Source organism: Daldinia loculata (genome assembly GCF_022478755.1).
Source record: "Daldinia loculata strain CBS 113971 unplaced genomic scaffold F4817scaffold_21, whole genome shotgun sequence".
Taxonomy (NCBI): Eukaryota; Fungi; Ascomycota; class Sordariomycetes; order Xylariales; family Hypoxylaceae; genus Daldinia; species Daldinia loculata.
The window spans coordinates 95,189-123,179 of record NW_026054875.1 but is presented as its reverse complement, the minus strand read 5'-3'; the positions used below and the strand labels follow the sequence as shown (position 1 = coordinate 123,179).

At 47.4% G+C, this 27,991-nt stretch overlaps 9 protein-coding genes across 9 annotated transcripts; 5 read left to right on the top strand and 4 right to left on the bottom strand.

The window, feature by feature from the left end:
* Positions 1-81: 81 nt before the first annotated feature.
* On the top strand, positions 82-711 carry F4817DRAFT_365024 (uncharacterized protein; the record flags this gene model as incomplete). The annotated part of the gene is made up of 1 exon (XM_049306818.1): positions 82-711. The coding sequence occupies one exon, from the start codon at positions 82-84 to the stop codon at positions 709-711; it is 630 nt and encodes a 209-aa protein (XP_049159542.1).
* An 828-nt stretch (positions 712-1,539) lies between these two features.
* On the bottom strand, positions 1,540-4,010 carry F4817DRAFT_93654 (A/B/D/E cyclin). Its single transcript, XM_049308063.1, has 4 exons — positions 3,369-4,010; positions 2,023-3,267; positions 1,829-1,967; positions 1,540-1,778 (listed from the first exon to the last, which is right to left on the bottom strand). Exons 1-4 carry the CDS (start codon positions 3,375-3,377, stop codon positions 1,672-1,674), a joined length of 1,500 nt encoding a protein of 499 aa, XP_049159541.1. The 5' UTR covers positions 3,378-4,010; the 3' UTR covers positions 1,540-1,671.
* Positions 4,011-4,691: 681 nt separating this feature from the next.
* F4817DRAFT_336027 (ribosomal protein L2) lies at positions 4,692-6,517 on the top strand. The gene is made up of 3 exons (XM_049303080.1): positions 4,692-6,046; positions 6,106-6,179; positions 6,242-6,517. Exons 1-3 carry the CDS (start codon positions 5,035-5,037, stop codon positions 6,350-6,352), a joined length of 1,197 nt encoding a protein of 398 aa, XP_049159540.1. The 5' UTR covers positions 4,692-5,034; the 3' UTR covers positions 6,353-6,517.
* Positions 6,518-7,362: 845 nt separating this feature from the next.
* On the bottom strand, positions 7,363-8,890 carry F4817DRAFT_358373 (carbohydrate-binding module family 18; the record flags this gene model as incomplete). The annotated part of the gene is made up of 4 exons (XM_049306020.1): positions 7,363-7,846; positions 7,906-8,241; positions 8,294-8,461; positions 8,517-8,890. The coding sequence occupies 4 exons, from the start codon at positions 8,888-8,890 to the stop codon at positions 7,363-7,365; spliced, it is 1,362 nt and encodes a 453-aa protein (XP_049159539.1).
* A 3,008-nt stretch (positions 8,891-11,898) lies between these two features.
* Positions 11,899-13,271, top strand: F4817DRAFT_358372 (PAP2 superfamily-domain-containing protein; the record flags this gene model as incomplete). The annotated part of the gene is made up of 2 exons (XM_049306019.1): positions 11,899-12,074; positions 12,140-13,271. The coding sequence occupies 2 exons, from the start codon at positions 11,899-11,901 to the stop codon at positions 13,269-13,271; spliced, it is 1,308 nt and encodes a 435-aa protein (XP_049159538.1).
* Positions 13,272-14,543: 1,272 nt separating this feature from the next.
* F4817DRAFT_336020 (casein kinase II, regulatory subunit) lies at positions 14,544-16,871 on the bottom strand. The gene is made up of 3 exons (XM_049303079.1): positions 16,433-16,871; positions 15,607-15,852; positions 14,544-15,553 (listed from the first exon to the last, which is right to left on the bottom strand). The coding sequence occupies exons 1-3, from the start codon at positions 16,490-16,492 to the stop codon at positions 15,077-15,079; spliced, it is 783 nt and encodes a 260-aa protein (XP_049159537.1). The 5' UTR covers positions 16,493-16,871; the 3' UTR covers positions 14,544-15,076.
* A 100-nt stretch (positions 16,872-16,971) lies between these two features.
* F4817DRAFT_336017 (RIC1-domain-containing protein) lies at positions 16,972-20,794 on the bottom strand. The gene is made up of 3 exons (XM_049303078.1): positions 20,196-20,794; positions 17,959-20,130; positions 16,972-17,911 (listed from the first exon to the last, which is right to left on the bottom strand). The coding sequence occupies exons 1-3, from the start codon at positions 20,610-20,612 to the stop codon at positions 17,213-17,215; spliced, it is 3,288 nt and encodes a 1,095-aa protein (XP_049159536.1). The 5' UTR covers positions 20,613-20,794; the 3' UTR covers positions 16,972-17,212.
* A 214-nt stretch (positions 20,795-21,008) lies between these two features.
* On the top strand, positions 21,009-23,161 carry F4817DRAFT_336014 (WD40 repeat-like protein). The gene is made up of 6 exons (XM_049303077.1): positions 21,009-21,304; positions 21,434-21,507; positions 21,626-21,864; positions 21,915-22,284; positions 22,340-22,384; positions 22,447-23,161. Exons 1-6 carry the CDS (start codon positions 21,192-21,194, stop codon positions 22,608-22,610), a joined length of 1,005 nt encoding a protein of 334 aa, XP_049159535.1. The 5' UTR covers positions 21,009-21,191; the 3' UTR covers positions 22,611-23,161.
* On the top strand, positions 23,145-27,353 carry F4817DRAFT_358368 (fungal-specific transcription factor domain-containing protein; the record flags this gene model as incomplete). The annotated part of the gene is made up of 8 exons (XM_049306018.1): positions 23,145-23,167; positions 24,458-24,672; positions 24,744-25,086; positions 25,140-25,217; positions 25,309-25,578; positions 25,631-26,294; positions 26,354-26,596; positions 26,850-27,353. The coding sequence occupies 8 exons, from the start codon at positions 23,145-23,147 to the stop codon at positions 27,351-27,353; spliced, it is 2,340 nt and encodes a 779-aa protein (XP_049159534.1).
* Between the last annotated feature and the right edge of the window lie 638 nt (positions 27,354-27,991).

Here is a 27,991-nt window from a genome sequence, read left to right as displayed (position 1 = left end):
TCATATATGAAACTATTATACGGTTGAAAAGACATGTAGTCACGAGACATCATAACGACTAACTTATACTAGACCATTACGATGTCTGCGACAGCCGAATCTAATGCTGGCAACGACATCAACTCGAACGCCAACAACAATGCTGCACCCAACCCCGACAATAATATCAACGGCACCAGTGAAGTCCAAGACAACACCAACACCACCAACATAGACCCCGAGCCCGGTAACATAGAACCAGAGAATACCAATCCCAACAACAACAACCCCGAAAGCAACACATCCGAGCTTCCCCTACCCAGCACCATCCAACCCCCAACCGTCCCTCCAGAGATCGCCAGCCCAGAGCCTTCCGACCCAGCCACAGCCACAGCCCTACTCCCCACCCCCGAAGTAGGAATCTCCAACCCGTCACCAAATATCGAGCCCGCAACTCCTCAACCTCAGGACCCCGAGCTAGACAAACCTCTTCCGCTAACATACTGGCTACTCACCGGCGGCACCGGCGCACCGCCCTCGATGGGCAGTTTCCTACGCATGACGAGCGAACGCAACGCTGTGACCCGAGAGGCAGAGGCGCGAGTAATTGCTCGACGGCAGGCCCTTGAAGAGCGCAGGGCATATCTCGCTCGCTGGGACGAGGAATGGGGCCCCATGGGTGTTAAAGGACTGCTGGCTAAGGTATTTAGGAGTAAGAAGCGGAAAACCTAAACAGGTAGTTAAGTAGATAGCACCTTTTAGTTACAGTGCCACTGATTTCATTAGTAAACGCACTAACTATAGGTAAATAAAGTAGAAGAATGATTTTAACAAGTACGTCCCAATCTACTGATCCCCTATCCTCCAGTTGGTAATAGTAAAATTAAAACATCTAAATTCACAACCAAGGTATCATCAGTAAACATTACAATCATATCAATAATTCTCACTTGAGAATAGGCAAAAGCATCACAAGCAGTCTCACGAAAACAAGAATTAGTCTTAACGTTAATGAAAAACCTCGATTAATGCAACGCAAATCTTACTGCCAGCCCCCCCCTCCCCCCAGCCTTTGCCCCTGGTCTAATCCGAACCGCTTAACAGTATAATATGTACAACTTGTGAAGTTCCCTCCGAACTGCCTATCGACAGCCAGCTCCGAATGGCCGTCTACCAAATCTTCTCGGAGAAGAGTAGCAGGCTGAGCTGGCGAGGCTCTGTTCATAGAGACAGAACCAAGCTCGCGAAACCCGAGCAGAGCATTACGATAGCCGCCGAGCAAGCGGTAGTGACCAGAAATTTCGTAAATAGGCAAAACGCCACCAGCTCTGGACGCCCGAGACTTTTTTACCGTGATGTGGTGTGGTGTGCCTAGCACACAACAGGGGAAATATGAGACTAATGTGTCAACGTAGCTGCAAGCTACCATAAACCAGGGGGGTCTGGTATAATGAAAAGACTTCCAGGCAGCATCTGGAAGTTGATTTGTTCGTGGGTATGGAAATTAGACGCCCGGATTAAAACCGTCCATCAGCTCAAGGAGTAAGATCCGCAATCAAGATTATGAGAGTCATCGGCCGAACGTCATGCAAGCTGGTATCGTAAGGCCATCATCCAACGAGACCCTGAGTATCCTGACACTCAGTAAGGCTCTTAACGTAGGAATATCATAGTGCAATTGAATGGTATGTATTAATAATCCGGCTCCAGCGACGAAAGGTCGTCCACAGATATTTTTGTGTCCGTGATACCAAAAATAGGGGCGTTCTTCCTAGCCCATTGGCGCGTAATCAATGAAGCTATTGGTCGTTAGTAAAGTAAATAAACGTGGCCATACAGAATCACATACCTTTCATAAACTTCTTGCTAGCATACTTCTTGTAGAAGGCCTCGTGGCAGATAGGACGAGCAAGATAATCGACCATAAGCTCAAACACGGGTTCTATCTCTTCTTCCGTGTATCCGGCATAGTAGGCGATGGTGGGGTCCTAATAGGAGTTAGAATATGCTACGAACATAAGTTACTATAACATAAATACTTACCCATTCACCACGGTCGAGTATCATTCGAGCAAGATACATGGCACCAGCAGCAACATGGCTGGGTCGGTACGCCAGGAATCGGTAGTCGACAATGCTGATCTCCATTAAGAACTTTCCAATAGTTCGACATTGAATATCGTAATCATCTGCCTTTGAGATCCGTCGGAGAAAGTTCATGGGGTTCGGATAACTTAAGTCGTAGTTCAATGTCTCTAAGATAAACCGCTCTGCACTAAGGATCTCGGCATCACTAAAGCCGTCATCGGATACCATTCTATAGTTGCTGACATGAGGTGATAACACCTCCTCGTACTTGGCTGCAATAAACATGGCTGTAATACCGACAAGTTGGACGCGGTCTAGTTGGACAACCTTCTGAGACAAAAATCGATCGATAATGTTAATAGCAAGGAAGAGAGTCTCGGGAAGGAGATGAAATCGGGTGTGAACTTCGATCATCCAGTCGACAAGGATACTTCGCGTCTTCCACTCCAGCTCGTCCTGGTGTCTTATGTAATCAGGATTGGGTACCGACTTGGATTCGAGGTCTTTGAGGTATTCGAAGATCTCATGGGCATATTCAGCCACCATCACAGGGTCATCTAGACCTTCTTCTTCCAGATCCTTAACACCTTCAGGGAGCACAACACCAACTTCCTCCTTGGAGGAAGCATCTTCTTTCTGAGCGGCCTTCTCGGCTGCGATATCCGGCTTGGATGACTTGGATTCAGGGCGTTCGAGCTTCGCGGGTTCGTTGCTCACAGTGTTAGCCTTCTTGCGAACCGGCTCTTCTAAGAGGACATCTTGCTTGATTGTTGTTGATGATGTGACTTTTCTCTTGTGGGTTGTACCGAGGGCACCGGAACCGGATCCTGCTCGCTTCACCTCGGGCTTTTTCGCCTCCTTGGCGGCCAAAGCAGACCGAGTTGAAGTGGCACGGGCAGTGGCCTTCTGAATTCCTGTAGGTTGTGCGGCCTTGGAGACTAGACCAACTTTGCTAGCAGCTTTCTTGACTTCAGCGGCCTCCCCTTTTCCAACGTTGCTGACATCACCAAGGGCGGCGCGCTTTCTTTGGGCGGTAGGATTCGCGTTGACTGCGGACTTCTTGGACTGAAGGGCCTGTTTGGCCGGCTGAGTGACATCGAGATCAAGGGCCGCAGCCTTTGCACGCGTCATACGCGTAGCATTTGCAGTTGCATTTTCGTCATTCTCATTGGTAGCGACTCGCTGTCTGACAGAGCGTCCCTAGAGAAGTTAAGTTAGATTGTGTTGAATAACGCGATATAGCGTCAAGTGTGGATAAAAGTCGTGATCGGTGAAAGAGTCGGTGAAATAACTAGACTTACCGGAGGCATCTTGTAGGCGGGTGAGTTCGCTTGGTTTAGAAACCACAATTAGATTGGAGGTCTGAAAGAATAGGTCAGCGAAAGCTTGAATGGACGTGCAGTGCATATATGCAGGGTGGGTATATATGTAGGGAATGCTGTGAAGCTACCGCCTTATATACGCGTAGTCTGTCACCTATGGTGACTAGTATGCGACTGTGTATTGGCAGGACAACAAGCAAAAACCTAATAAGTTGCGATAAGAGTAAAAAAACACTTCATACATATGAATTGATTGTTGAAAGGGTCAGGGTGAGGGTGTATGTCAACAAGCTTTAGAGATCAAGCGCTGAATAGTGCAAATGCAAAAATAGGCAATGAACCTTAAAGACAAGACGCGATGCTAGTAAGAAACGTTCGTAGGCAGCGTGATTGGAGAATAAGGTGGTGGAGTAATGAGGGATAGAAAGAAAATAGAAGAGGTAATTGGGTTCGTGAAAAGGTAGGTAAGGTTGTAAGGTGGATGATTGAATGTTGTTGATGAGTAGAGGGAACAGTGATGTTTTTGAAGAGTGCGGCCAATGTTTGGCTTTTGGGTGGGTTTCGAAAGTAAAAGCGTGGTTGTGGAGGTACCCGTAACTTTGACGTGAGGGATGTGTTTGCACGTACCTATTTTATTGCACTGCACGTAGCAGATACACGGTACCCTAGCGCGAATTTGGGGGGGCTTTCAAGGCAGCTTCTAGGGCAGAACACCCCTGTTCAAGCTGTTGTTTTTTAGGGCCTTGATAGTTCTTGATACTTCGGTAGTAACTGAGAATCTCTGGTGTACACGCGCGCAATCTCGCTCAAACCACCAAAAGTCAAATGCCGATTAGACTATGTTGGATATTGGAGAGGCTATTGCTCTTGAAGTGAAACTAGTGAACGAAGATTCAAGACTGGTACTTAAGGGAGGTAATATGGTTCAGAGTGGCCCTCTCAATTGTGTGTTTTGAGAATGGAAGATGGTAAGTAAAGTGAGTAGGTTAAGTAGAGTCTTGAAGGAGAGAGGTTGGTACTGGTTAAAGAATTGCGGTAGCTCCATCACTGCAAGACGCGATCTAAAGATCCCACACGGTACAACAGTACATAATAAAATGGGTCTGCCACCAGGCGACGGTTGTTACGGACCCGCACCTGCTTCTTTTTTTCCTTGGATACGTGACTGACCCCACAAGCCCACTTGAATCAACAGAAGCAACGGAGGGGCAACGGTCTTTTCATTGGCCAAACTTCGCCGACCCGGAGGATTCACTTCTTCTTGACCAATCCACTGACGTGATCCCGTGTTTGCAAGGGTTCATACTTCATCCGTACTTTACAACTCACAGCAAGATGTGGCTGAATCTAATGATTTTCATGTCCTGAATCATTAGTGTATGTAAAACAAACTTTCAGCCTCATTCGCCTTACATAATCCTTAACTCCTCAGCCTCAACACTGGCAAAAACTCGGCTGATCAACGAAATCTTCAATTAAGCTACCTATAATGCCAAGCCTCTACCCTTGACCTCGGAAGAATTTGAATTCCAGAATAGCTTCAATTTCTGAATTTTAGTTCCCAACCTCCAAGGCCGGCCTAGCTTTCCTCTGCCGAGTGCGCCTCAGTCGACATATATGCCACCGTTAGCTGTGAGATGATATAATGCTACAGCCGCGGATATTGTCCGTCTCAGCCCGGAGGGTGCTAGCTAATTGCCAATGCACTCTGAGTCTGCCCCTCCGAGGCTATGCGACAATTCGCAAGGCTCCACGTCCCTCCAAGCCCGGTGTCGACTATGTGCCCAGGGTTTCTAAGGACGATGAGGCCCCCCCTAAACCTGTGAGGCAGCACGCGCCGTCCGGACTCAAGTCTGAAAGGGAATCGACATTAATCCTACGTACATACAAACCTAGAACACCCGGTGTGCGACACCTTAAGCGACCTATCAACGATCACTTATGGAAAGGCAGGCCCTTCCTTCCATTAACCTTCCCCAAGAAGGGTATGGGGAAGGGTGGCCGTAACAACAACGGGAAAATTACAGTCCGGCATCGTGGTGGTGGCCACAAGCGGAGGATAAGGACGGTGGATTTCCACCGCTGGCTTGCCGGTCCCCACCTTGTCGAACGAATCGAGTACGATCCGAACCGTAGCGCGCATATTGCGCTGCTCACCGAGGAAGCTACCGGCCAGAAAACGTACATCGTAGCAGCCGAGGGTATGAGGGCCGGAGACGTAGTGCAAAGTTATCGGTCTGGTATCCCTCAGGACCTTCTCGAAAGTATGGGTGGAGTTATCGATCCGGGTATTCTGGCTGCTAAGACGGCACATCGTGGAAATTGCTTGCCATTACACCTTATCCCCGTTGGAACTCCGGTATACAACGTCGGTTCTCACCCAAAGGGAGGTGCTGTCTTCTGCCGAAGTGCGGGGACCTTTGCTGTCGTTGAGAGTAAGGAAGAAGAGGTAAGGGACGACGGAGTTAAGGTCATGACGGGTAAATATGTCAATGTTAGGCTACAGAGCGGAGAGGTTCGGAGAGTCAGCAAGGATGCCTGTGCAACTATAGGCGTGTCGAGTAACCCTCACCATCACTATCGACAGCTTGGTAAGGCTGGTAGAAGCCGATGGTTGAACATTAGACCAACAGTACGTGGTGTGGCAATGAACAAAGGTATGTTAGATACGCGATCCAGATTCATGTCAAATATGATATTAATTATTGGCCTCCAGTGGATCACCCTCACGGTGGTGGTCGTGGTAAATCCAAGGGTAACCGACACCCAACAAGTCCTTGGGGTACACCGGTATGGCTCACCTCGTCCCTCGAAGACGAATTTAGCGCTCAATTACTAACTCATACTCTCAGTCGAAAGGTGGTTACAAGACACGGAGAAAGAACAACCCCAACAAATGGGTTGTGGTTCCTCGGGTACGGAACATGGGCAAACGGAGAGACAAGAAGGGCAAAGACTCATAGAATTGTCCTTCTTCGAGCGAGTCCTATGCACTCTGTCTATATTACAACCTACAGTCTCAGCGAAAAGAGCGAGACTTCTGTATTGAAGTGTACTATATTAACCGAGTCATCGTACAACTCTAGCTGTCACTAGCTAGGTATCCTTACAACATCGTGCATTTTCGACAGGTAAGTTACGCTTAAGTGTGAATTGCAACGGGACGTGCCATCTATGTTTATTTTCTTCCTATAGGCCAGCCTCTCTTCTCCTAATCATATACCTAGCCTAAATGCATGTGGTGAGGCGTGGGCACGTGGTCTATGCACATTGCCGACGTCAAATGTAAGTAAATTACACTTTGACACGTAAAAGCACGTCTCCTCCAAGTTGCCAAAATGCTTTGGTAAACTCTATATTGCTATATTTAAATTATTAGCTACTCCTGGATACAATGAAATACTGTCCGAAGCGATTATGATTGGTGGGGACCAGTGCTATCCGTAACCCTCATGTAAGGAGTATGCAAACAAGCTGCGAACCTAAGTCAAAGCCAAATAGTCCACAGACGCTTGCAATATTCCTTTCGCCATCTCTCAATGCTTTAGGTACATAAGCTCAAAATTCCAGATCCTAGCTTTGAAATTTATCGAGCACTATCTCCCTAGCGACGAGACATTCCTCGATGAATACTCTAGTGGAGTATCCTGTCGATCATTCCATCAAGACTCGAAAGCCCACTACCCCCTTTATTTATCTTCTCTAAACATTAGAGTAAAAAAACATGGCTTTACGGCATATCCTCTCTTCGACATGAGTCAAAGCTCTAATATATCAAGGTTAAAGAGTTCTTATCACATTCCTTTTATTAACAGCTATGGAGATGTTCTGGCTAAGTATCTCTACTAAAACGTATCGACACATATAATTAACTTTAATAATATAGGGAGAATAATATTTAAGGTCCATACCCAAGCCTCTGCTCCAAAACAACAAACAAACCCAGAGGCGAGGCATAGAAAGCCATGACTTATCAAAGTTGCCTATACCAGTTTTGGACAGGATCACCCAGGCACTCGCCCACAGTCACAGCCTTATAGCCTCGGCTCTGAATACCCTTGAGCATGTACTCGGTCAAGTTGTGCACAGTCTGCTCGTGGATATCATGCGAGATGACCAGGGCATCGTCCGAGTCGGGAGACAAGCCCACGAAAAACTGGTCAAAGTTATCCTTGGAATTCTGAATCAAGTCCGGCGAGTCGTTGAGGTAATCCGCGGTGTCGAGGTCGAAGTATATGACGTGGTACCGCAGCGCGGCCAGGTCGTCCTCGCACCCGCTGGCTTTCGTACACGAACTGTACGGCGGCCGCATGTACGTCGGGATGAAGCCGAGGATGTTGCGGAACGCCATCTCGTTCTTGATCATCTCGTCCCGCCGCCGCGCTGACGTGATGGCGCTTAGATCGGCGTGCGACCACGTGTGAGATGCGATCTGGTGGTTATCGGTGTACATGCGCCTGGGCAGAAAATGCGTTAGGAGTCAATTTCACTGGCTGGCATTGTGGGTAGTACTCACTTAATTATGGACGGCCATTGGAGACTTGCATTATCAATCTCACCCTTGCCGTTATTAATGCCGGTGATGAAGAACGTCGCTTTAGCGCTATACTGCGCCAGGAGATCTAAGAGCTCAGATGTGTACTGGCCAGGCCCATCGTCGAAAGTCAGAGCCACATCACCGTCATTCTGGCAGTCGTAAATCCCCACGCCGCCGACCGCCACGCTTCCAAGGGGAGACCGAGATAATGTCGACGTGTTAGTGCCGCTGGGGATTTTATTTGCGTCGCAAGCCGGTCCGTAATCGAAGAGGCAGTCCGGAGCATTACAGTAATCTGAGGTGGTACCGCAATATCTACCAGTGATACATAAGCAACAAATATCTTGGAGAGATGCAATGAGCTTACCCAGAAATAGAACAACATTCCGTCGCACCGCACACTTGATCGTCGAAATCAGGCCCGCAGCGCCCATCGCCGGAACTTCCACCGTCCCCACCACCGTCCGGCGAACACGTTCCAAATGCAGATTGACATCCGAGATCACAATAATCGGTTGAGTTACCGCAGTACCCACTAGGCGTAGGTGTCAGTACGGAGTCCAAGAAGAAGCTCGTCCTAAATTACTCACTACTGAGAGCAGCACATGCCAGTTGGGCAGATATAGCCATGCTCTCCGGCTCCCGTATTCCCGCACGTTAGATCCGGCGAGGTCCCTCCGTCACCATCGTCTCCAGATCCGTTTCCGTCGCCGCCGGACCCGCTACACAGGCCGAATTGTTCCTGACAGCCGGTGGCGCAGTAATCCGTACTGTTTCCGCAGTAGCCGTACTGGGAGCAGCACAGGTTATCAGAACATGTGTAACCCTTCGTCCCGGCCCCCGTGTTCCCGCAAGTCAGGTCGGGCGAGACATCGCGCTGGCTTAGCGACGGAGGCACCACGAAGGCGAAGCCAATCGCCAGCTGACTTGCGAGAAAGAGGAACACTTGGATGCGCGAATACATCCTGCACGAGAGTTCTCAAGCGAGCGTGTTCATGAGCGAATATAGGAAGCTAACGAATGGTGCTGTCAGACGGGGGTTGAACAGCAGAAAATTTTCAGGTACCTACGTGGGAATCGGCCGCTCATAAGATATTTACACGAGTGCGGCTGACCATTCAGGGCGGCGCCATAATCGGATGGTACGGTCGTCTATCCATCTCAGCTTTCGTCTCGGACGACGGAGGCGTGCCACAGAGCTACAGGAGCTCGGGAATTACGACCCGGGGGACAATAGGGGGTCATCCCGATGGGATGGGCGAGCGTGAAAACGGTGCATGCATGGGCGTCGGGGAACTCGACGAAAAAGTCTGGTATCGTAGCTGCATGCGAGATAGCATACGATGGACCATATAAAAAGTTTTGCGCCAATTACATTGCTCGGACAAGTCAGTAAGTCCGTATTCCTTCTACGTTGCTGTAGTGTAGGTACGAGCAGGAATTTCTCGAACGATGATGTGATGGCAGATCTTTGGGGCCTAGATCGCCAATAAATCTGAGGCTATTCCCCAAGTCCGCCAGATCGGACCTGAGATTGCGTAATCTAGGATGTACAAAGAGATTACCTACTTGATCAGCTCGGAATCGACAACATGTTACAAGCGAACCGAACACTACCGCATTACACAAACAGCCATATCACAATCTCAATCTCGAGTTCGTACGCGTCCTCGAAAGCGAAAGCCAGGACTTTTTTTTCCTCTGCTCCAAATCTTAGTAATAGAAATAATACAGCTACCAAAAGGGGTGATTCATCTTGCAGGTTCCTATCGATATTTCCTGCGACACCAGCACATCACGGCTGGCAACGTGCAGGTTACATGCATGGTCGAGGCCTGCGGTGAGTTATCTGCTGGCTTTGCCAAGCCATTATTGCAGCTACCAAATACGAGATCACATTGTTTTTTTTTTGTCTCCTCATGTAGCACTACGCAATAGGGCGGAAATGATAAGTTGATAACTGACATGAAAATGCTTTTAAAGCCACCATTACTACCTAGTCAATGAGTTATGACTAGGATATATAAGTAAGTGGTTTGTTTCTCACTCTTAGAACATGATATTGATCATGACAGGAGAGAATGAGGTGAGACGTTATCTACCTCCAATTATAACCTGCAAGAAGGCGATTTCATAGCCAATTCGGCTAGAGAATACAGTAGTTCTAATTACAAGGCTTAAGAACGAATTAGTTAACCAAAGCCTTGCTGGTTATAGCCTTGTGAATAGTGAGATATAAACAAATACCGACAAAGATCAGCCTCTGCCAATACATCTAAGCGACTCTCCAACGTACGCAATTGGGGCTTTTACCCTAAGCCATGTCAACACAGGCCAGTTATATATAATATTATTTAAGACTTAATACATACCTAGATAGGGGGGAATATACGATTACGCCTTTACGGCCACGAACTACGGAGGCCAAGCGACACCAAGAGTGGGAGTGTGGACTGTCCGTGTATAAAAGTCGACATCACGGGTTATGAACTAAATGTGTTTATTTAGTTTAAGCCACGCAAGCCACGTAATGAGATGCGACCTGTCTTGCCCCTGTATGTAAACATATACCTAGACGGGTACTTCGGTACATCAATGGTCTTAATTTACATATGTAGCTTTAATTGCCGGTAAAGTTAAAATAACCTCCCGCACCTCGTGTCACGCTGAAATACCTATGATGCAATAATGCAACTGCTGAATATGCCTTTCAACAAGTCATTTGATATAGATATGTATTCTGGGAGCATTTTCTTCGTATGTCATGACAACATGCGAATACCTATACATACCTACCTAAGCGCGCTCATATAACGAGCCGTTTTCCGTCATAGTATAGAACTATAGGACAGAATAGGACAGCATAGCCTACCTTCGGTACTTGTAGCAGCATAATATTTTAGCGTATCATCTGTACTAAACACTTCACTTCACCACCGCATCTTAGGTATTAATGCAAGACACTAAGGTACCTAGTAAATCGAATTGAATCCCATTTACATATTTATTCACCTTGGATCGAAGGCGCCTTGCCACGTTACACATGACTTCTCCTTTTCCCCTTCTCTACGTAGATCTTGATTTCTTTAACTACATATTTTGTAAAACCTGTCTAAGACCCGAAGCAACACAACAACAAAAAAAGTGCATCTATAATTCCGACGAGGACAATTCCATTAAAAAAAAAAAAGACTATTACACAACGCACCACTCTTGTGCTGCCACTTATGTACAATACATACACTGCCACATTGCTATTGTTTTGACAGCGGTAGTTCGGCCGACCTGACCTGGTCTAACATTTATTAAGATAAAAACGGAGCCCGAGGGTCCCAAAGAGAATCAATATAAGGGAATCCCCCCATCCGCGCGGCAAAACTCGTTCCTAGCGTTCGTCCCAACCGTACCCATACTTTTTAAGCCCTCCTAAAAAAACAAATTCGACGCCGTCAAACGGTGCTAACCCAAGATCCTGGACCCACACGACCTGTTACCTCATCGGGGCTTGGCTCGTCTCGAATTCCCTATTCCTCTACCTTGAAAAGGCGCAGCATAAGTCGATCTCTCCATTGGCATTCGTTAGCAGCGAGACGCCTGTGTCGTTTTGCATTTGGGGTTTTTATTTGGGGGTTTTTATTTGGGTTCCCTGGGAAGAACAATTAATTAATTTGTAGTTTGAAGGAATCTCCCGAGGGCAGTGACCAGGGAAACAAAACACCAGGAAATTCGGGAGGCACTTTTAAATCTCTCTCCACACCTTCTCCATACATACCTACATTATACTATACATACGTACAAGCATCGTCATCTGATGTACATACACCTACATAACTTCACATGCGTACCTGTATCCAAGTCATCTAAGAGCTTAGGGGGAAGCGGATACCATCAATCTTATTGTTATTGATAATGCCCGAGGGCGACAGCGCTGTTCCATCCATCTCTCCTTTGCTTTCCCATCCTTACAGCAAAATGCCCGATCGCAGTCCTTCAGGCTTCCAGAGCCGTAAATCTAAGCTTAGCTTCGTCGTTGTTGGGTCTTACGTATTCGACTGGTTAATACTTATAGTCGTCGGCGTTGTTGGCGTTATTCTGGGCAACGTTACTCCGAACAAGAGACCCTTTAGCTTACAAGATCCTAACATATCGTGCGTATTGCCCCTTTCGCAATTGTTAGGGAACTCCATTGGTGTAATTGGCTAACCGTCCACAGCTTTCCTTTCACCGTTCACGAGACCGTAAATTCCAAACTCCTGTTGATCTGCAACGCCGTTATCCCCATCGCCGTTGTCCTAATCGTCGTCTTTATTTTCGTTCCGGGCCCTACCGTTCCCAAGGGCACTCCGAAGTCCTTAATATGGAAGCGAAAACTATGGGAGTTACATACGGGATGGCTGGGCCTGGCCCTCTCCCTCATCTCGGCTTGGATCATCACACAGGGCATGAAGAACCTCTTCGGAAAGCCGCGACCGGATCTCCTATCCCGATGCCAACCGGATTTTGAGCATGTCGCTAGATATATTATTGGGTTTCACACGCCCGCCGACGACGGTTCGTTCGACGGCCCATATAATGGTCAGCTCGTTAGTGCGGATATCTGCAAGAACCCGGACCGTGCTCTTCTCGACGATGGCTTTCGTAGTTATCCTTCGGGACACGCCAGCTCTGCGGCCGCGGGTTTGATTTACCTTTCGTTTTTCCTAGCCAGCAAATTTGCCATCACGTTGCCTTTCGTACCGCATGACGCGGCAACGGCCGATACGAGTACAGTTACTGCTTTCCCATCGCGACTGCGTAACATCGACACGTCTTATGAAGCTGTGCGAAACGAACGGGAAATCGATAGGTCTGCCTCTCCTGTTGATCCGGCCACGGTTAAGCAGATCGGGGCCCATAACTCGGCTGTTCTCTCCACCCGAAGACAAGCGGCTGCCCCGCCTATATACCTACTCCTTCTAACCGTTCTCCCCTTCTTTACATCCATATTCATCGCTAGTTCACGTTGGTTCGACTTCCGGCACCACGGATTCGATATCCTCTTCGGGTTTATCATAGGAACGATCTGCGCATGGTTTGCATTCCGATATTATCACATGCCGATCCGCGCTGGTGCCGGATGGGCATGGGGACCTCGTAGTCACGACAAGGCGTTCTGGGCAGGCCTGGGATCGTGGAGTTACGCCACGGATAAGAAGCACTGGGAGAGACCCGGTGACGAAGTGGAGAGGATGACGGGCCACCGCGCAGACGACATCGAGTTAGGCATGCGGTATCGAACGAAGGTGGATGATCCATCTCATGCCGAAAGTTCGGAAACTCCTGCTCAGACGGATGGGCGAATTTGAAAGGAGAATGGCATGGAGTTCTAAGGAAAGCGAGTTGTTATTTTTTTGGCCGGTTGTTTAGCGTACGAGGGTGGCATTTTCGCACTTGTATACGATATTAGGGGTGCATATAGACAGGATACGAAACAAACTAGCTGGATTATTACCAGCAGAATATAAGGTTGGCTCTGAGTCTTTGCACAAGCTGAGGTTTTCTTGGATTGCTTGTAGTGACTATTATATACTCTTGTAAAATGCGTAATACAAATCATCAAGGTTTGTCTGAAAGTCTGAGATTAGGGTAGGACGATGTGTCAGGCTTCGTGGCTTGCGTCTCGTAACAAATCCAGCCATTGCCCTCTCCGAATACGTCTTATCATGTGTGTCGCACAGTCCCTCCTTGAAGTTTAATGGTGAGCATCCCTTTGACCTGCCCCTTAGCCGTATAGCTATTGTAGCACTTTGGGAGGCCCGGTCAACTCGACGCTCGCCCTTTTCCCGTTGCTTTATGGCACTATCCTGCCATTGTTATTAGAAAGCGTAGCTGTTTTCATTATGCTCGCTGGATGGAAGGGACGTTGAGATTGTCTTAACCACTTCATTCTTCTTCTCTTATCGAGCTATATACCTGGATATATCTTAAACGCCTATGTACCATGGGCGAGGATATACTATGAATTTGATATAAATTTGTATCAGGTATATAAGATTTTGACCTGACTCTAGCTCTAGAGTTAAGTCACTAATACCGGTATCCTGATGCAGTACTTGCTATCAGTCAGCCATGTTCTTGCGCTTGTATTATAAATCTATCTCCTTCCCCTTTTCTACGTGACGTGCAATTGCTTAACCTAGCAGCTGCCAGGCCACCCGAGGAGGAGTGCTCAACACACCCTAGGCAACAGCAACAGCAACAGCAGCCGTAACCCTACCAACCCAAACATGTATAAATACCTGCCCTCCCCCGTCCAACCTTTCAATCTCTCTTTTCCCTCTTTTCTTCCCCATCTTAGTGCACGGGCTTTAGGCGTCACAGTGAGGAGTAATCCGAGTGCGTCTTTTTGCTAGTTGAAAACTATTTCCTGACCACTTCTGTCTGGGCTCGCCTGGGCAGAGAATTTTTGAAACCCCAACGACGTCGTAGTACGCATTTTTCCCCTTCTCTTTTTCTTTTTCGTCATGGCTCTGTCCCTGGTTGGACGGACATGAGGAAGAAGATGAGGTGACGATTGGTATGGTGCCTGGGATAGCTAGCTTCTCTATCTACGTGAAGATCGGAATGACTATCTATTGGCTACGTCTTAGATATATATTGGTTTTATCAATTGTTATCATATTATCCATGGCGCAGGGCACTACGTATATGTTATCAATATAAATCCGATATACCATCGTGTGGACATAGCAACCTTGAGAAACGTCTTCGATATCACCTTAACATATTATATCCGAAGGGAGAATTCCGTGTACAGGGAAATATCATTAGTGAGGAACTTTATTAAAGGTATCCTGGGGGAATCTTGTAAAACGCCGTGGAATGACAACCAAGTCCTTCTCGAACGCCATCATAATAACAAATCTGCATCTTGATTATGAATACCGCCTATACCCTCCACTTTGTACTCGTGCCTTACATTAAAATCGTTGTTGAAGGCATGGGACAAGACATCGTGCTACACAAATAGAAGGATTTCGTGCTTTGATTTGGCCGTAGGTACCGGAGCATTTCCTTGTGACTCTTGTACGAATAAACTCCGATACGGTATACGCTCGTATTGTTGATAGTGTGGTCATGCTCAGACAAAATATCCGGTCAGAACCATAACCTAACCGACAACGTGCATGGCATCACCTTCCATTCCATCTAGCTCTAAATCGTCTTCCTCCTCCTCCTCTTCTTCGAGATCCTCATCGCCCACGTCTTCCTTAAACCCGCTCTCTATTTCCAGCTTTCGTAACCGTCGGAGCATGTCTGCTCGCTGGGTATTTTGCCAACGGATCAACGCGGCCGAGGCGTGTACCTTGAAACCGTAGACGCGGGGTATGTATCGCTCGACGCTCTTCGGGGGGACTAACGCTGGGTAGACCTGAAACATGATGTTGTGGAACGAGGTACCGAAATACGCGCCGTCGATGGCAGCGTGTCGTGAGGACTTTGGGTTGTAGACATCTTCGCATCGAACGCAATAGAGCTTCACAGGTTTCTGATGTGGGATATCGGTCTGGCCCATCGGTAGGAGCGGGTGTGAATGACAGAAGACTCGCGGACATTTACCGAAATCGGCTTTCTTGTATTTGTCGAGCTGCAAAGAATTAGTTAGCCCATGTAGAATCCAATAAAGCGGTATGAACATACCATCTTCGCCAGGCCACGTGTAGTGACAATGTAACGAGCATGTATTAAACCATACAGATGACGGGCCGATTTCTCAATAGTCTCCCTCATGTCGTCATCGCAGTCGAGGTCGAATACGTCCGTGATAAGATCGAGAGCATACTGATAGTATTGTACTTCTGTGTTGAGTCCAGTCAGGTTGAAGCGGTCAGTAAGATAGTCCTCGTCAATCTCGCAAAAATACTCGTTTCCGCGCGAAGATATAAACTAAGGGCGCATAGTTAGCATCGATATAAGAATAACTCCTGATAATATGTCTAGGGAATTTAAATTTAATTTGGGGTTCGTGTAGATCGAGATGAAATGTAGCTCTGGTGGGCGTATGCCTAAACATTCTGGTACTGACAGTGGACTGCTTCCAGCTCGCAAAGAAAGACAATGAAGAGCTCTCTCGTGGGATTGGTGCGGGGAGAGGAGGACGAAGGACTGGAGTATAAAACGTCGGTGGGAACGAACTTCCCATGATCAATACTGGCTAAAAGAAAAAGAAATAGACTTGATGATATAATTCTTTTGTAGAAAGCAGAGGGAACGTCACTGTGCTTCGAGGACGAGTTTCCCACGAATCAAATACTGGGGAAAAGTTGCAAGTTGCAAGTTGCCATCGATACTTTCGAACAAAGGATATCTCGAACAAAGATAACGAGTTAATGTATTCCTAAAGTGGAATGCGCTCTCGATAGAAGCTCCTGTGCCATTGGAATTTTGGAATTTTGCTACCCGCTACCCACTACACCGCCTGCGTACTCGCGTTGGAAGAAGGTTCTAAAGAACCACGTGCACTTACCCAATCTCGCCAATAGCTAGTGTAGTCACTATCAGATTCGGAAGCGAACTCGTCCATCATGACCACGTCGGGCAGTCTTGACAGAACTGCTGGGTTTATAGTCGATGCGACGTTAAGTCTGGCGGTTAAGTCCGCGTGACGGGAAGGGACAGAAAGGGAAAGAGCGAAATGAGGTTTATAATGGATAATACTCTTAGGTCGCGTCGTATGGGAATACGGAGATGGAGGGGTTCAGGCGCAAACAACCTTAAGTCACCAAAATTGATGAAATGCCGTCAAGGTTCAGTGGGCTGCTAGTTGCTAGTGGGGGGGCTCGAAAAGTCCAGTGGGTCCAGATTTCAGCCTCAACAGCCTCGCAGATGTATCCGGGGATGTAGATGGTAGATGGACTCTAATCCGTACCTGCCCAAGCAATACTGGATGTATGTATGTAGGTACCTTTGTACGCAGAGGTAGTACCAAGATACATGTACATACCTTAGATTAAACAGCATCAATTACCTAAGATTAGATAATCAACTAAAGATCAACCTTCACTTATTATTGGTCGCATTATTAAGAGTATATGGTAGAGTTCCGAGATATTGCACCTTTCGGCATGCATTTGGACGTGTATTCAGACCTCGTCTCCTCTGGATAGGTAGTGTCAAAAACAATAGAATTACGTTTCAGCAGACCAGTCTGAGTCTACATTTACAATACGATCCTTTAACACCTAACCATGTGAATAGTGTAAACCACTTTTCGCTCGTCCCATTTTATCCCAAGCAGCCCCTTCTATCATATTGGACTAGCTGTGCCCAAGCTGCTTATGTCGCTCCCTGATTGAGCGTCGGAACCTGTCTCCGAGTTCTGTCTCGTTATGCGGGAGCTGCCGTTAGCTTTCCGAGGCGGCACCTCGAGTCTAGACATTATGTCTGTATCATCCGACTCTTGCTTGACTCGGATGTTGACTAGTTCCATTGCCTCTCTTAATGTCTCCCCGCTTTCGTCCATCGCCGCTAGGAACCGGGCTAGCTCTTTGCAGAGTTCCCAATCCTCTTCCCGGATCGCTCGAGAGAACAGCCGTACCGACTGCTCCGATGCTGCACTTAGCTCATCAAATGTGTGTAATATTAACAAGTAGCCCCCTGCCGTTTTTAACGAACCACGTTGAAGAGACTCTTCAAAAAGTTCTTGTGGTGGAGGTAGGTATGCAAAGAGCGTTCTCCAAGACCTAACCTCGGTTTTTCTTGTGCATTGAACTACAATATCTAGATATTGCTTAAAAGACGATAAGAGAGAAAGTACCCTGGGAAGAATAGCCGCCTCTGGTTTAGGTGCCGAGTCGACCTCCTCGTCGAGAACATGATGGAGTAGTACCTCTAGGCCGTGCGCAAAGTACTCGAGGTTTTGGTATTGCCGGGCCAATTTGAGTGCCGCGGCAGCATTGTTTGTTACTAGATAAAAACGCAGAATTTCAGGGAGGAAAAGATGAGTCTAAAGACCATTAGCCTAGCACGGGAAAGGATAACCTATTTACCTACCCTGATAGAGAAACGGAAGAAAGAGAAACTGATGTCTCGTCGTTGGACTAACTCGGGTTCAACTCCCAGCACGATTCCTTTACCTAATAAGATAGAGAGAGGATAAAAGTCGATAGGCATGGAGACCGTAGATGGTAGTTCTTTCGTTGGCTCAAGTGAAGTAGCTCGTAGAACTTCTTGGACATCGGGCCAGACTTTCAACTCATGGCCCTCAAAAACCCATAACGAATTCCGAAGACTATTTTCTTCGGCCTCTGTAGAGAACCGCGCACTAGATTCGCCTAACATGTTAACGGAAGACTGATCCCTCATGCTGACGTAGAACTCTACGTTGTGAGATATAACGCGCATATCGTATTTAAGCTGCCCTTCGTTATTGACGGACGGTTGAAGGAGGACGAGTTTGCCATCTACTAGGAACAAGACTGAGGCAAACGCGACATCTTGTGAGGGGTCACCATCGATCATTTGGTTCTCGGGTAATATCCAACTAAGGCCCCTCACTCTGGCAGGAGATCTGACAATACCGTGGAAAGCGATTTGTCCCACTTGTATGGGTCTTATCGCACCAGAAACGGGCGCAAATACAAAGTGATAAAGAAGGTTATCGTAGGTGTAGACTAGTAGAGAGTCTTCTCCAGACGGGGTAATCAAGACAATAGGTGCTGGCATTTGCTGAGTAAACATGACGGTTGAACTGTCTAGAGCAGCTTCTCTCGAATATAACCGGAGCTCATATGATCTATTTGCTTCGACAGCTGCTACGAGAATGTGCTGATACCAACACATCCCGCCTCTGACCTGGAACTCGTTCTCCATGGCATCATTCGCAAACGTCTTCCACCTACCGCTATTAACGCTGTAGTGTGCGAGTCCACGCCTGCCCGCAACCGCAACGTATCTGCCGTCGGAAGACACGACGGTGCACTTGATCGGCCATTGGTTCAGAAGATAATTAGCGGGGATCCTAGCGTTGTGCCAAAGGAACGGCTCGGCGGAGATACTGGTGAGATCTGGGAGATCGTAACCCCGGTAAACCATGACGCTAGACGAACTCTGTAGTACGGTACGGAAGAGGTTCGGAGGAGTGTAGCAACCAGTAACTGCACTCCGCGCCATCTCAAGCAACCAGATAGATTCATTCTGACGAGCAATCATCAATATCTCGCAAGCTCCGCCAATCCAACTAGCTTCTGTGATGCCGCTTAACCATCCCTCTTGATTAGAAGAGGTGATAGAGGGATTATTATGGAAGCTGTGGCCGGCAGTCTTTCCAAACACGCTCCACGTTGCCCATCCATCCTCATAACCGGCGAAAAGGCAATACCCGTCTGGGGAATAACTTAGAGTTCTTAGGGGACCTGCAGATTCGGACGAGACCGGGATTCGGTGGACATGAGATGGAGGGATGTTGCCAGCGTAATCTCTAGCAGAGTATACACGGATGCTCCCGTCAATACAGCCTACAGCTATTAGTGAGAATCTGGCATTAACGACTGCTTTGACGGCATGGTCGCCACCTCCAAGAGGCGAATGGAAGCAGTAGCCTTTGAAAAGTTTCTTTGGGTCGAATTCGGTGTTGTCTTTGGCCTGACTAGCCGAGATTCGTTGGACAGCATAGGCTTTCCCGTCACTCGTAACCCAAGTAGAGAGGTTCATGGGCCGATCATGGGTCATCTCTTTGATCGATACCTTCTTCTCCAACCAACCCATGCGACTCACGAGCTCAGTGCTCGTCTGACTACCGCTGCTGTCAGGGGTCCACTTGATGCATTGAACAGCCGCTGGCTTCTTGGTGGCGACGACCAACTCGTCATCAAGGGCAATAGCATGTTCAATACCGGCATCCACCTTGATCACCCTACGAAAACGGAGACTTATATCACGAACCCCGGCCCCTTCACCTGGACCCAACAGGATCTGGTCGGGTGTATTATTACCAGGACCCCCAAAGTGACTTTGTCGTCGCCTTTGGATGTTGCTATGGTCCGAAAAGTGAGGTTTGTAGACACGGGACTCGGCATCGGTAGCAAGTGAATACGTAATTAAGAAGCCTAAACTTGTTTGAACGACGAAGATAACGGAATCGGGTCTTAATAAGAGGGCGACATTAGTACCGTAGGATCTAATGGACGCTTCGGATCGGACGACGACGGCTTGGATCACGGTAGGCTAGGAGTAGACATTGCCGTGGTCAGCAGGTAATATTAAAATATAATGTTGTATAGAGGACGAACTTTGGTCTGCCATATTGTCATAGTAGTGGCCGTAATGACGGCAAATAAATGGCCGGTCCTAGACACTTTCAAAGCAATAATTGGATCTCCAGCTGGAATAGTACTTCCGCCAGTCCCTGCAAGATGCTGCTGGGAATTAGAGCTGCTACCATCATGATAAATGTCATGCTCCACCGAGTTTATAGCTGGAGTAGCTGGAGTTCTGAGACCGGGTGTGAGAGGTGGTATATATGTGTCCGGTATAGTTCTGTCTTTTTCGTCGAGAAGCAGGGGAGGGGGCGGCTCAGAGCTCGACAGTGAGTCGCTATCGGCGGCGATAGAAGAGACGCCATCGTTGGATACGACGAAGTTCGTCTTAGTAGAAACTTGACTGGTGGTTGTCGCATATATTCTAGGAGTTCCAATGGGCCAGTACATGGCTAATACAGGCCCCTGTAACCTTCATCCGTATGCCCCAAGTATTGGCAAGTCATAGACAAGGTACAATAAAAATATGAACGGCCAATCGTGCCGCTATGTGAAACTTGCATTAGCTGACAACATCTCGAGATGTGATGATGGACGAGCTTCTGGGGAAGGTTAGTTCGGGTTGATACATAAAGTACCTACCTAGGTAAATACATGTGCATTGATGAGAGGTATGCGGATGCATCGCAGTATGATTGGAAATCGCAATAATTGATTACAGCATTTATAGTAATATGTATCTTTCGAGATAAGAGGATATGTACCTAAGGTACCCAAGCTAAAGTGGGCCACCTGCCCAGCATTCACATTAGGTACCTAGGTACGTCTGAACCTTTGTATCTCGAGCTCTAAAGCTTCAAACAATAAATTCACAACCTCAAACTATTCAACTTTCGACAAAAAGCATAGAACTTTTCAGTATCCGCTGAACTTCCGTCGAAACATATAATGAAACACCATATACTGGCATGAAATTGTTTCTCTGCTCTATCCGCAGTAACGGCATAGTTATTATCTACTCGTGAAGCCATGGCGCGCGTAGTACCGAGAACGTCCGTGGCGGCTGATAAGTTCAAGACTATACTTCCCAATTTGAAGCCGACAATTTACCACGACCCGGCCGTGAACAAGACCCCAAATAAGTAAGTTACCAGTTACCTTTCTCCCTACTCGGTGCTCATAATATGCGTGCTGTGGTCTCATACCCCCTAGCGGGTACGACTCCTAGACCCTGTGTTATAATCTGAGATCTGACCAATTACTTCTGCTAGCATTCGCACAATTGCCTGGAATCCGCTGGGTACTTATATTGCGACTGGTTGCTTGGATAAAACGTTACGCGTCTGTACGTGATTCATCCTCCGCTCGTGATTCGGCGACATAAGAATACCCTTCAGGATGATGTAATTGGGATTCTATGTTCACTCTAGTATGGAATGCTAATTCTTAATTACTGGTTCAAGGGAATGCGGACAAACCCAATGTTCGTCAAACGACTGAGTTGAAAGGTCATACGGCATCAATTGAAAAGGTTGCCTTCAATCCCGTCAAGGAGCTCGAGTTGTGTAGTGTGAGCAGTGACGGAGTGGTTAGGTTCTGGGATGTCAAGACCAAGCAGGTCTTAAACGAGGTTAAAGGCTTAGGCGAGACCTTCACTTTAGCATGGCATCCCCGCGGCGAATGTGTCATTGTCGGGAATAAGGTAAGCATTCTCACCCAGCCTACTTTCCAAACTCTGACCCCTTGCTTTAGGAAGACAAGCTCTTCATCATTTCACCAACCCAAAGCACACCAATTTCGTCACACCAACAGCCTGTGCAGACTAACGACATTGCGTTCTGCTGGAGTGGCCAAAGGATATTTGCTACTACTGGAGATGGGAAAACAAGAATCCTCTCATTCCCGGATTTTGAGCCCGCCTACCAGTTTGACTACAAAGAAGGTCCAGATGCCGAATTCAAGTTGACCGGGCATACCTCATCCTGCATATCTGTTGAACTACATCCATATAACCGGTACCTAGCCACCGGTGGGACAGATTCGCTGATTTCGCTTTGGGAAACAACGGAATGGAACTGTGTTAGAACTGCGACTAAGATGATCGGCCCAGTTCGCAGTCTTAGTACGTAGATTGAAATCATACGCCGCAAATCATTCGCGCTAACTTTTCGACGCAGGTTTCTCTTGGGACGGTCTCTATATAGTAGGCGGAAGTGAGGAGGGTGAGTATCATCAAGTCATACATCTGTTGATACTGAGACTAAATTTCTTATTATGCTTGTAGGATCGGGACTGGAGATCTTCAACTCCGAAACGGGAGACCATCTCTGCACATATAAGACTACGACACCTTCTCCCGTTATTGCATGGTCTCCAAACCGATATTCACTCGCGTATGTTGACTCGGGAAGTCTACGAGTAATAGGGGCCAGCCCAGGGACGAAATAAGAAGACTTAGAGTCAGTTTGATTAACGGTTATGAAAACGGATAATTAAGAGAAGCCCATAGTTCCAGTAGCTACGACGACCGTCGACGATAAAGACCGAATTCTGAACGAATATAGCATTCGTATATGGTGGATTTAGGGGTCGTGGTAAAAAGCAGTCTCTAAAAAATGGGTTTATTAATCTAGACGGATAGGGGGTCCTAATGCTGCTTATTATTATTATCATTAGAGACAAGCGTTGGTTTAACAGGGTTGGGGGCGACTTCCGATACAGAATATGAGAGGCTATCTCACGAGATAATATTTCGCCAACAACCCTAGATTACCACATGAAGCTTACTGAGAGAGACGGCACTTTAATAAGAAGTTTGTTTAGTAGCACTGCTTTTCCCTGAAAGCTTTGATACCAAGAGTATTATACGGTGAATTGGCATCGCAATGCTCCGAGGTTTTTACTAATTTTCTCTATGCCAATCATCGTTATTTACCTCTTAAACTGCAAACTGCTTACGGTCGCCTATTTGATAGTGCTGAGATGGAGAAATTTTTGGGTCATTTGTCATTTTAAGCTTAGATGTAGGCTTAACTTAGCGCAGTTTCACTAATAAGTTTTCTGCTTTACAAACTGCGCTGTAGAATTTGTTGTTGTCTTACATGGTACAACAGTTCCCCACTTATCTCCTTCAGTGCAAGTTCTAGAAATTATAATAGCCAATTAGATTTAATTACAGCTTACATTGCTCAGCCGTTGTAAAACCAGTATTCCGGGTTCTATAAAATACATAAGGGTACTAATACGATAACGATACAGAATAACGGCAAGAACGGCGCAAAGAAGGAAATACTAGAGGACTCGAGACCCCGCTAATAATCTTATGTGGGTTAATCGATTCAATCTAGAACCCACTCTGTTACTTCTCAGCCCTACTGCGTAAGGTACATCAGCCGAGACACCTTGGAAGTCCCTCTTGCATTAGTAATTCATGTTGGTTCAACTTTTTCTTTGTGATTGGCAGGACATAGCGACTAGCGGCCGGGATTCATTCCTATATCCCTCTAATTTTGCATGAGTGTATTAGTAGAGAACAGTCATTCTTCCTGTTGCCTACATATGCCTTAACCTAGGGGCTTAGGTATCTACTTGTCTACCACGTCGAGATTTCGTATAGAGGCGTACACTATTTTCTTACACGGCGGCGCGTGGCTACTGTTAATCCTATCTTGAAGTCGGGGTCGCTCTTTAGCTCTGCATGTTCTTCAACGCATGTTCTTCAACTACTTGGTCCCAAGCAATAATACCATTGAAATTCCACTTATAGAAAAGAGATTCTATTAAGATCATTCCCCACATTACTAGACCCGGGATCCCCTCTCCTGAAGACCCTCTTCACAGCTTCCATACATTTTCCCCGTCTACTCGCCAATGCTTATCGACTCGATTTCCCGCCGTAAGATTTAAGGCCTATACCGCTCGGGGCTCAACGACACACATTAAAGCATCGAGACAGAGTGCCGGAGAGTGGGAAATATTTGAAAAGAGAAAAAAGATCTTAGAAGGGGTTGGATTAAATTGTTTCTATCGCCGATATCTCGTTTAGATAGTGGTCCTCGAACTGGCGCGCGTGCCCGAGACGCTATCGTGACTTGAGGCCGAAGCGCATCCCGAAACATATACGGCTCTCCTGTTCGGGGTCTTCTACCGGCGCACTACGGAGTCGTAGCCGCTTTTCCGCACCATCTAATCTTGTCTTAGACTATGTCGACTTCGACTGGCGAAGCCCCTGGCGCCGCAGCCAACGACTCTGGGTCTCAGGGAGGTACCGACAACAGTCCAACCGCCGATACGAGCCCGCCGGCCGCGCCTCAAAATCAGAATAATGGCAACGTTCCCAGGCCGAAGCGGCTAGCGTGTATGATATGTCGAAAACGCAAGCTCAGATGCGACGGCGTAAAGCCGAGTTGTAGCACGTGTACGAGGTTAGGACACGCTTGCGCCTACGATGAAGTGAGACGAAAGAGTGGCCCTAAAAGGGGATATGTGAAGGCTTTAGAAGAGAGACTGAGTAAGTGTCAATTCAACAAGACACCTATTAGAACATGCGAATAGGAACTAAGGGGTCTTGCTCTCATTTAGAACAAGTCGAGACGCTCTTGAACAAAACCCAAGAGCCGTCTTTTACCGTCGGGGTTGATAAGGGCAAAACGCCAAACGCCACCTTCGAACAACCGAATCGCAACCAACGAACCGCTCCGACGCCCAATTTCAATATCCCAAATCCTCAAATAAACATCTCAAGGGATCGTGATATGGACCAATGGCATTTCAATGCGGAGTCACCACAACCCGCCGCCGGCTTAGATGAATTTCACTTTGGCGGGAACTTGAACTTGGGCGGTATGGACAGCAGTTTTACGTGGGAGATGATTGGTCTTGGACTAGAGGAACCTCTCCCGCCGCAGGAGACGATCGATGAACTGTTAGAGTCCCTTACCGTGTATGCACACCATCTTGACTAACAGAAACTCGCAGGCATCAAATATACTTCGATAAGATCCATCCATCGTTGCCCATGATTCATAAATTCCGGTACCTAGCAGCAATGAATTTGTATGATATACCCTTTGCATTTTTACCATGTACCTACCCTTAACTTTCCGGACTGTCTTCATGTTGGTCTCCATACTTATTCACTCACTAGGGCTCCGAACCAACGACCTCCCGTTGCACTGCGATATGCGATTTGGACTCAGGCCTGTGCGGTCGCAGACAAATTCGCGGATTTAAAAGACCTCTTTTACCAGCGCACTCGTAAGTATATTGAGGCGGATTACGTCAAAGGCTATGGTGAGCACATGATTTCAGTAGCCCATGCTCAAACTCATGTGCTGCTTGCCTCGTATGAATTCAAGATGATGTACTTCCCAAGAGCATGGATGAGCACAGGCGCTGCTGTGCGCCTATGCCAGATGTAAGTACAGAACTAAAGCTGGCTTGGACGAATTTATGCTTACGGCCTTTAGGATTGGACTGCACAGACTTGACGGAACGGGCCTTGATGTGAAGCAATGTCTTCCGCCTCCTCGCGACTGGACGGAGCGTGAAGAGAGGCGAAGGACCTTTTGGATGGCCTTCTCGCAGGACCGGTATGCAAGTATCGGTACCGGTTGGCCTATGACGGTCGATGAGCGAGATATCATGACCAATTTGCCATCTTCAGAGGAGGCGTTCGAAATGAGTCGACCGGAACAGACGCAATCGCTTGCGGACTCAATGTGCCCAGCTGGAGCCGCCAAGCTTTCATCCTTTGGAGGTATAGTATTGATGGCCTGTCTGTTTGGCCGCAATCTCGTCCATCTTCATCGGCCAGATGCCGACGACCGTGACCACGATCTCAACGGGGAGTTCTGGAAGCGCCACAGGAATATGGACAACATTCTGCTAAATACGTCCCTCTGTCTACCAAACCATCTAAAACTTCCTGCCGGGCTCTCCAATCCCAACATCGTATTTACTAATATGAACATCCATACTTCGACGATTTGTCTTCACCAGGCGGCTATCTTCAAGGCAGACCGAAATAAACTCCCGCCGTCTGTTAGCGCGGAAAGCAAAGTTCGATGCATCACGGCAGCGAATGAGATTGCTAGCATCATGAGAATGGTATCTCACTTAGACTTGTGTGCTGTAAGTGCCTGTTGAAGAATCCTAGACGAGAACGCGCCCCGCATCTAACAACATTGTAGATGAATCCGTTCATATCTTTCTGTTTATACGTTGCTGCACGGGTATTTGTTCAATACCTAAAGAGTAGGCCGGACGACAGCCAGACAGCAGATTCGCTACGGTTCCTCCTTGCTGCTATGAATGCATTGAAGAGGAAGAACCCCTTGACTGAATCATTCTTGGTACAATTAGATGTCGACCTGGAAGCATTAGGAACGCGAATACCTAAGCTCAAGTCTGCCTTCCCGAGGAGTGCGGATAGCGTAAGTCACACTCTAAATCATTCATTGATAGATGTCCTAGACTGACAACTTCAAGCCTGGCTCCGGTATCAAGCTCCCAAAGATGCCTCATCGAAAAAATGGTGGTGGAGATGCTAACTGCGCAACGGATCACGAGTCAGGAGGTGGTGGCCTTCTTGCTTATCGCCATGCAAACGTAGGAAGTGATAACCCGCCAGATGCTCATCAACCTGAAAATCACCACCCGATCAACGGTAGACAACTGGTGGATGAGTTCGCGGGCCAAAACTGGCTTGCGGGAGAACAAAGCTCGGCTACTCGTAACCAGAATACCAGTAATAATAATTGCAACCACGCAACAATTCCGCCCATAATGTTCCCAGGGTTCGTAGAAGGGACTGGGAGCGATTCAAACGATATATCAGCATCGTCAAATACCGATGGGCCATCGAATAGACCAACGCCAAACTCGAGTACCGCCTCAGATAATCGCCAGAGCGCGACAGGGCCTGGTCAGATGGCAAACTCAAGCAGCAGGAGATCTTTTGATACTAGTCCTATCGGATCCCACCAGAGTCTAGGACCGCAAGCCGAGATAGACGCGACTACAGCCGCTTTCTTTCAAATGGGGGGTGGTGGTACAGGTATGACTCCGGACCAAGGCTTCACACTTCCAGATAATTGGGCTGGGCAAAATGATATGACTCCAGTAGCCGACGGAGTTCTTCAACACCTATTGGATGTACGAATGGATTTGGGATGGGACTCTAACACATGACGCTGTCACGAGGGTCGTTAACTAATCGAAGCATGTCCATTCTCTCGATATAAGCTGAATAAGAGCAAGGCAAGATTGGATATGTACAGGGTTGACCGTCGGGCTAGGCGCTTATATTACGACTTAGGACATATTGGGGCGTTCTAGGTGTTGCATGTGCAACATCGACAGGGAGGTTGCGTTCATTTTTGGAACTGTATAGTAGACTGCCATGACATGACGCACGGGGTTGGATTTCCTAGTACGTCGGTAACGGAAGGCGAAAGGAACCCTTGCCTCACTTATCTATATACTCCATTCATATTCACATAGACAAATAAATGACGAAATCCTACGATGTAGGCAGATACCCAAAGAAATGCGTATTTTACGAAGATATCCAGTTGGAGTTGAAAGTTGGATATAGTATTGCGTGACGCAATCTATAAACATGACGAGTGGAAAATATGTTTTTTATTATCTAATAGCCTCTTATCTGTCAAATATCGCGGGAACAGCTCAGGATTGGGCGACTCGATGGCTATCACGTACCCAGGTTAGAAAGCTGCAGATGCGGGCACGTAAGCTCCTTCGTATCACGACGGCATAATTACTAGAAAGGGGGTCCTTCTCACGAGGGATAACTCAAACGTGGCTCG

What these genes read in the sequence shown, in the direction of transcription:
- F4817DRAFT_93654 (XM_049308063.1), bottom strand. An exon ending in TACTCGACCGTGGTGAATGG is followed by an intron (nt 1,968 to 2,022) that starts GTAAGTATTTAT and finishes AACTCCTATTAG; the next exon opens with GACCCCACCATCGCCTACTA. An exon ending in TAGCAAGAAGTTTATGAAAG is followed by an intron (nt 1,779 to 1,828) that starts GTATGTGATTCT and finishes AACGACCAATAG; the next exon opens with CTTCATTGATTACGCGCCAA.
- F4817DRAFT_336027 (XM_049303080.1), top strand. Translation starts at nt 5,035, where the DNA reads ATGCTACAGCCGCGGATATTGTCCGTCTCAGCCCGGAGGGTGCTAGCT. An exon ending in TGGTGTGGCAATGAACAAAG is followed by an intron (nt 6,047 to 6,105) that starts GTATGTTAGATA and finishes ATTGGCCTCCAG; the next exon opens with TGGATCACCCTCACGGTGGT. An exon ending in CAAGTCCTTGGGGTACACCG is followed by an intron (nt 6,180 to 6,241) that starts GTATGGCTCACC and finishes TCATACTCTCAG; the next exon opens with TCGAAAGGTGGTTACAAGAC.
- F4817DRAFT_336020 (XM_049303079.1), bottom strand. Translation starts at nt 16,492, where the DNA reads ATGATGGACGAGTTCGCTTCCGAATCTGATAGTGACTACACTAGCTAT. An exon ending in CTAGCTATTGGCGAGATTGG is followed by an intron (nt 15,853 to 16,432) that starts GTAAGTGCACGT and finishes ATGCGCCCTTAG; the next exon opens with TTTATATCTTCGCGCGGAAA. An exon ending in CACGTGGCCTGGCGAAGATG is followed by an intron (nt 15,554 to 15,606) that starts GTATGTTCATAC and finishes AATTCTTTGCAG; the next exon opens with CTCGACAAATACAAGAAAGC.
- F4817DRAFT_336017 (XM_049303078.1), bottom strand. Translation starts at nt 20,612, where the DNA reads ATGTACTGGCCCATTGGAACTCCTAGAATATATGCGACAACCACCAGT. An exon ending in TGACAATATGGCAGACCAAA is followed by an intron (nt 20,131 to 20,195) that starts GTTCGTCCTCTA and finishes GTCTACTCCTAG; the next exon opens with CCTACCGTGATCCAAGCCGT. An exon ending in TCTTCCGTTTCTCTATCAGG is followed by an intron (nt 17,912 to 17,958) that starts GTAGGTAAATAG and finishes AATGGTCTTTAG; the next exon opens with ACTCATCTTTTCCTCCCTGA.
- F4817DRAFT_336014 (XM_049303077.1), top strand. Translation starts at nt 21,192, where the DNA reads ATGGCGCGCGTAGTACCGAGAACGTCCGTGGCGGCTGATAAGTTCAAG. An exon ending in GTGAACAAGACCCCAAATAA is followed by an intron (nt 21,305 to 21,433) that starts GTAAGTTACCAG and finishes TACTTCTGCTAG; the next exon opens with CATTCGCACAATTGCCTGGA. An exon ending in CGGCCCAGTTCGCAGTCTTA is followed by an intron (nt 22,285 to 22,339) that starts GTACGTAGATTG and finishes TTTTCGACGCAG; the next exon opens with GTTTCTCTTGGGACGGTCTC.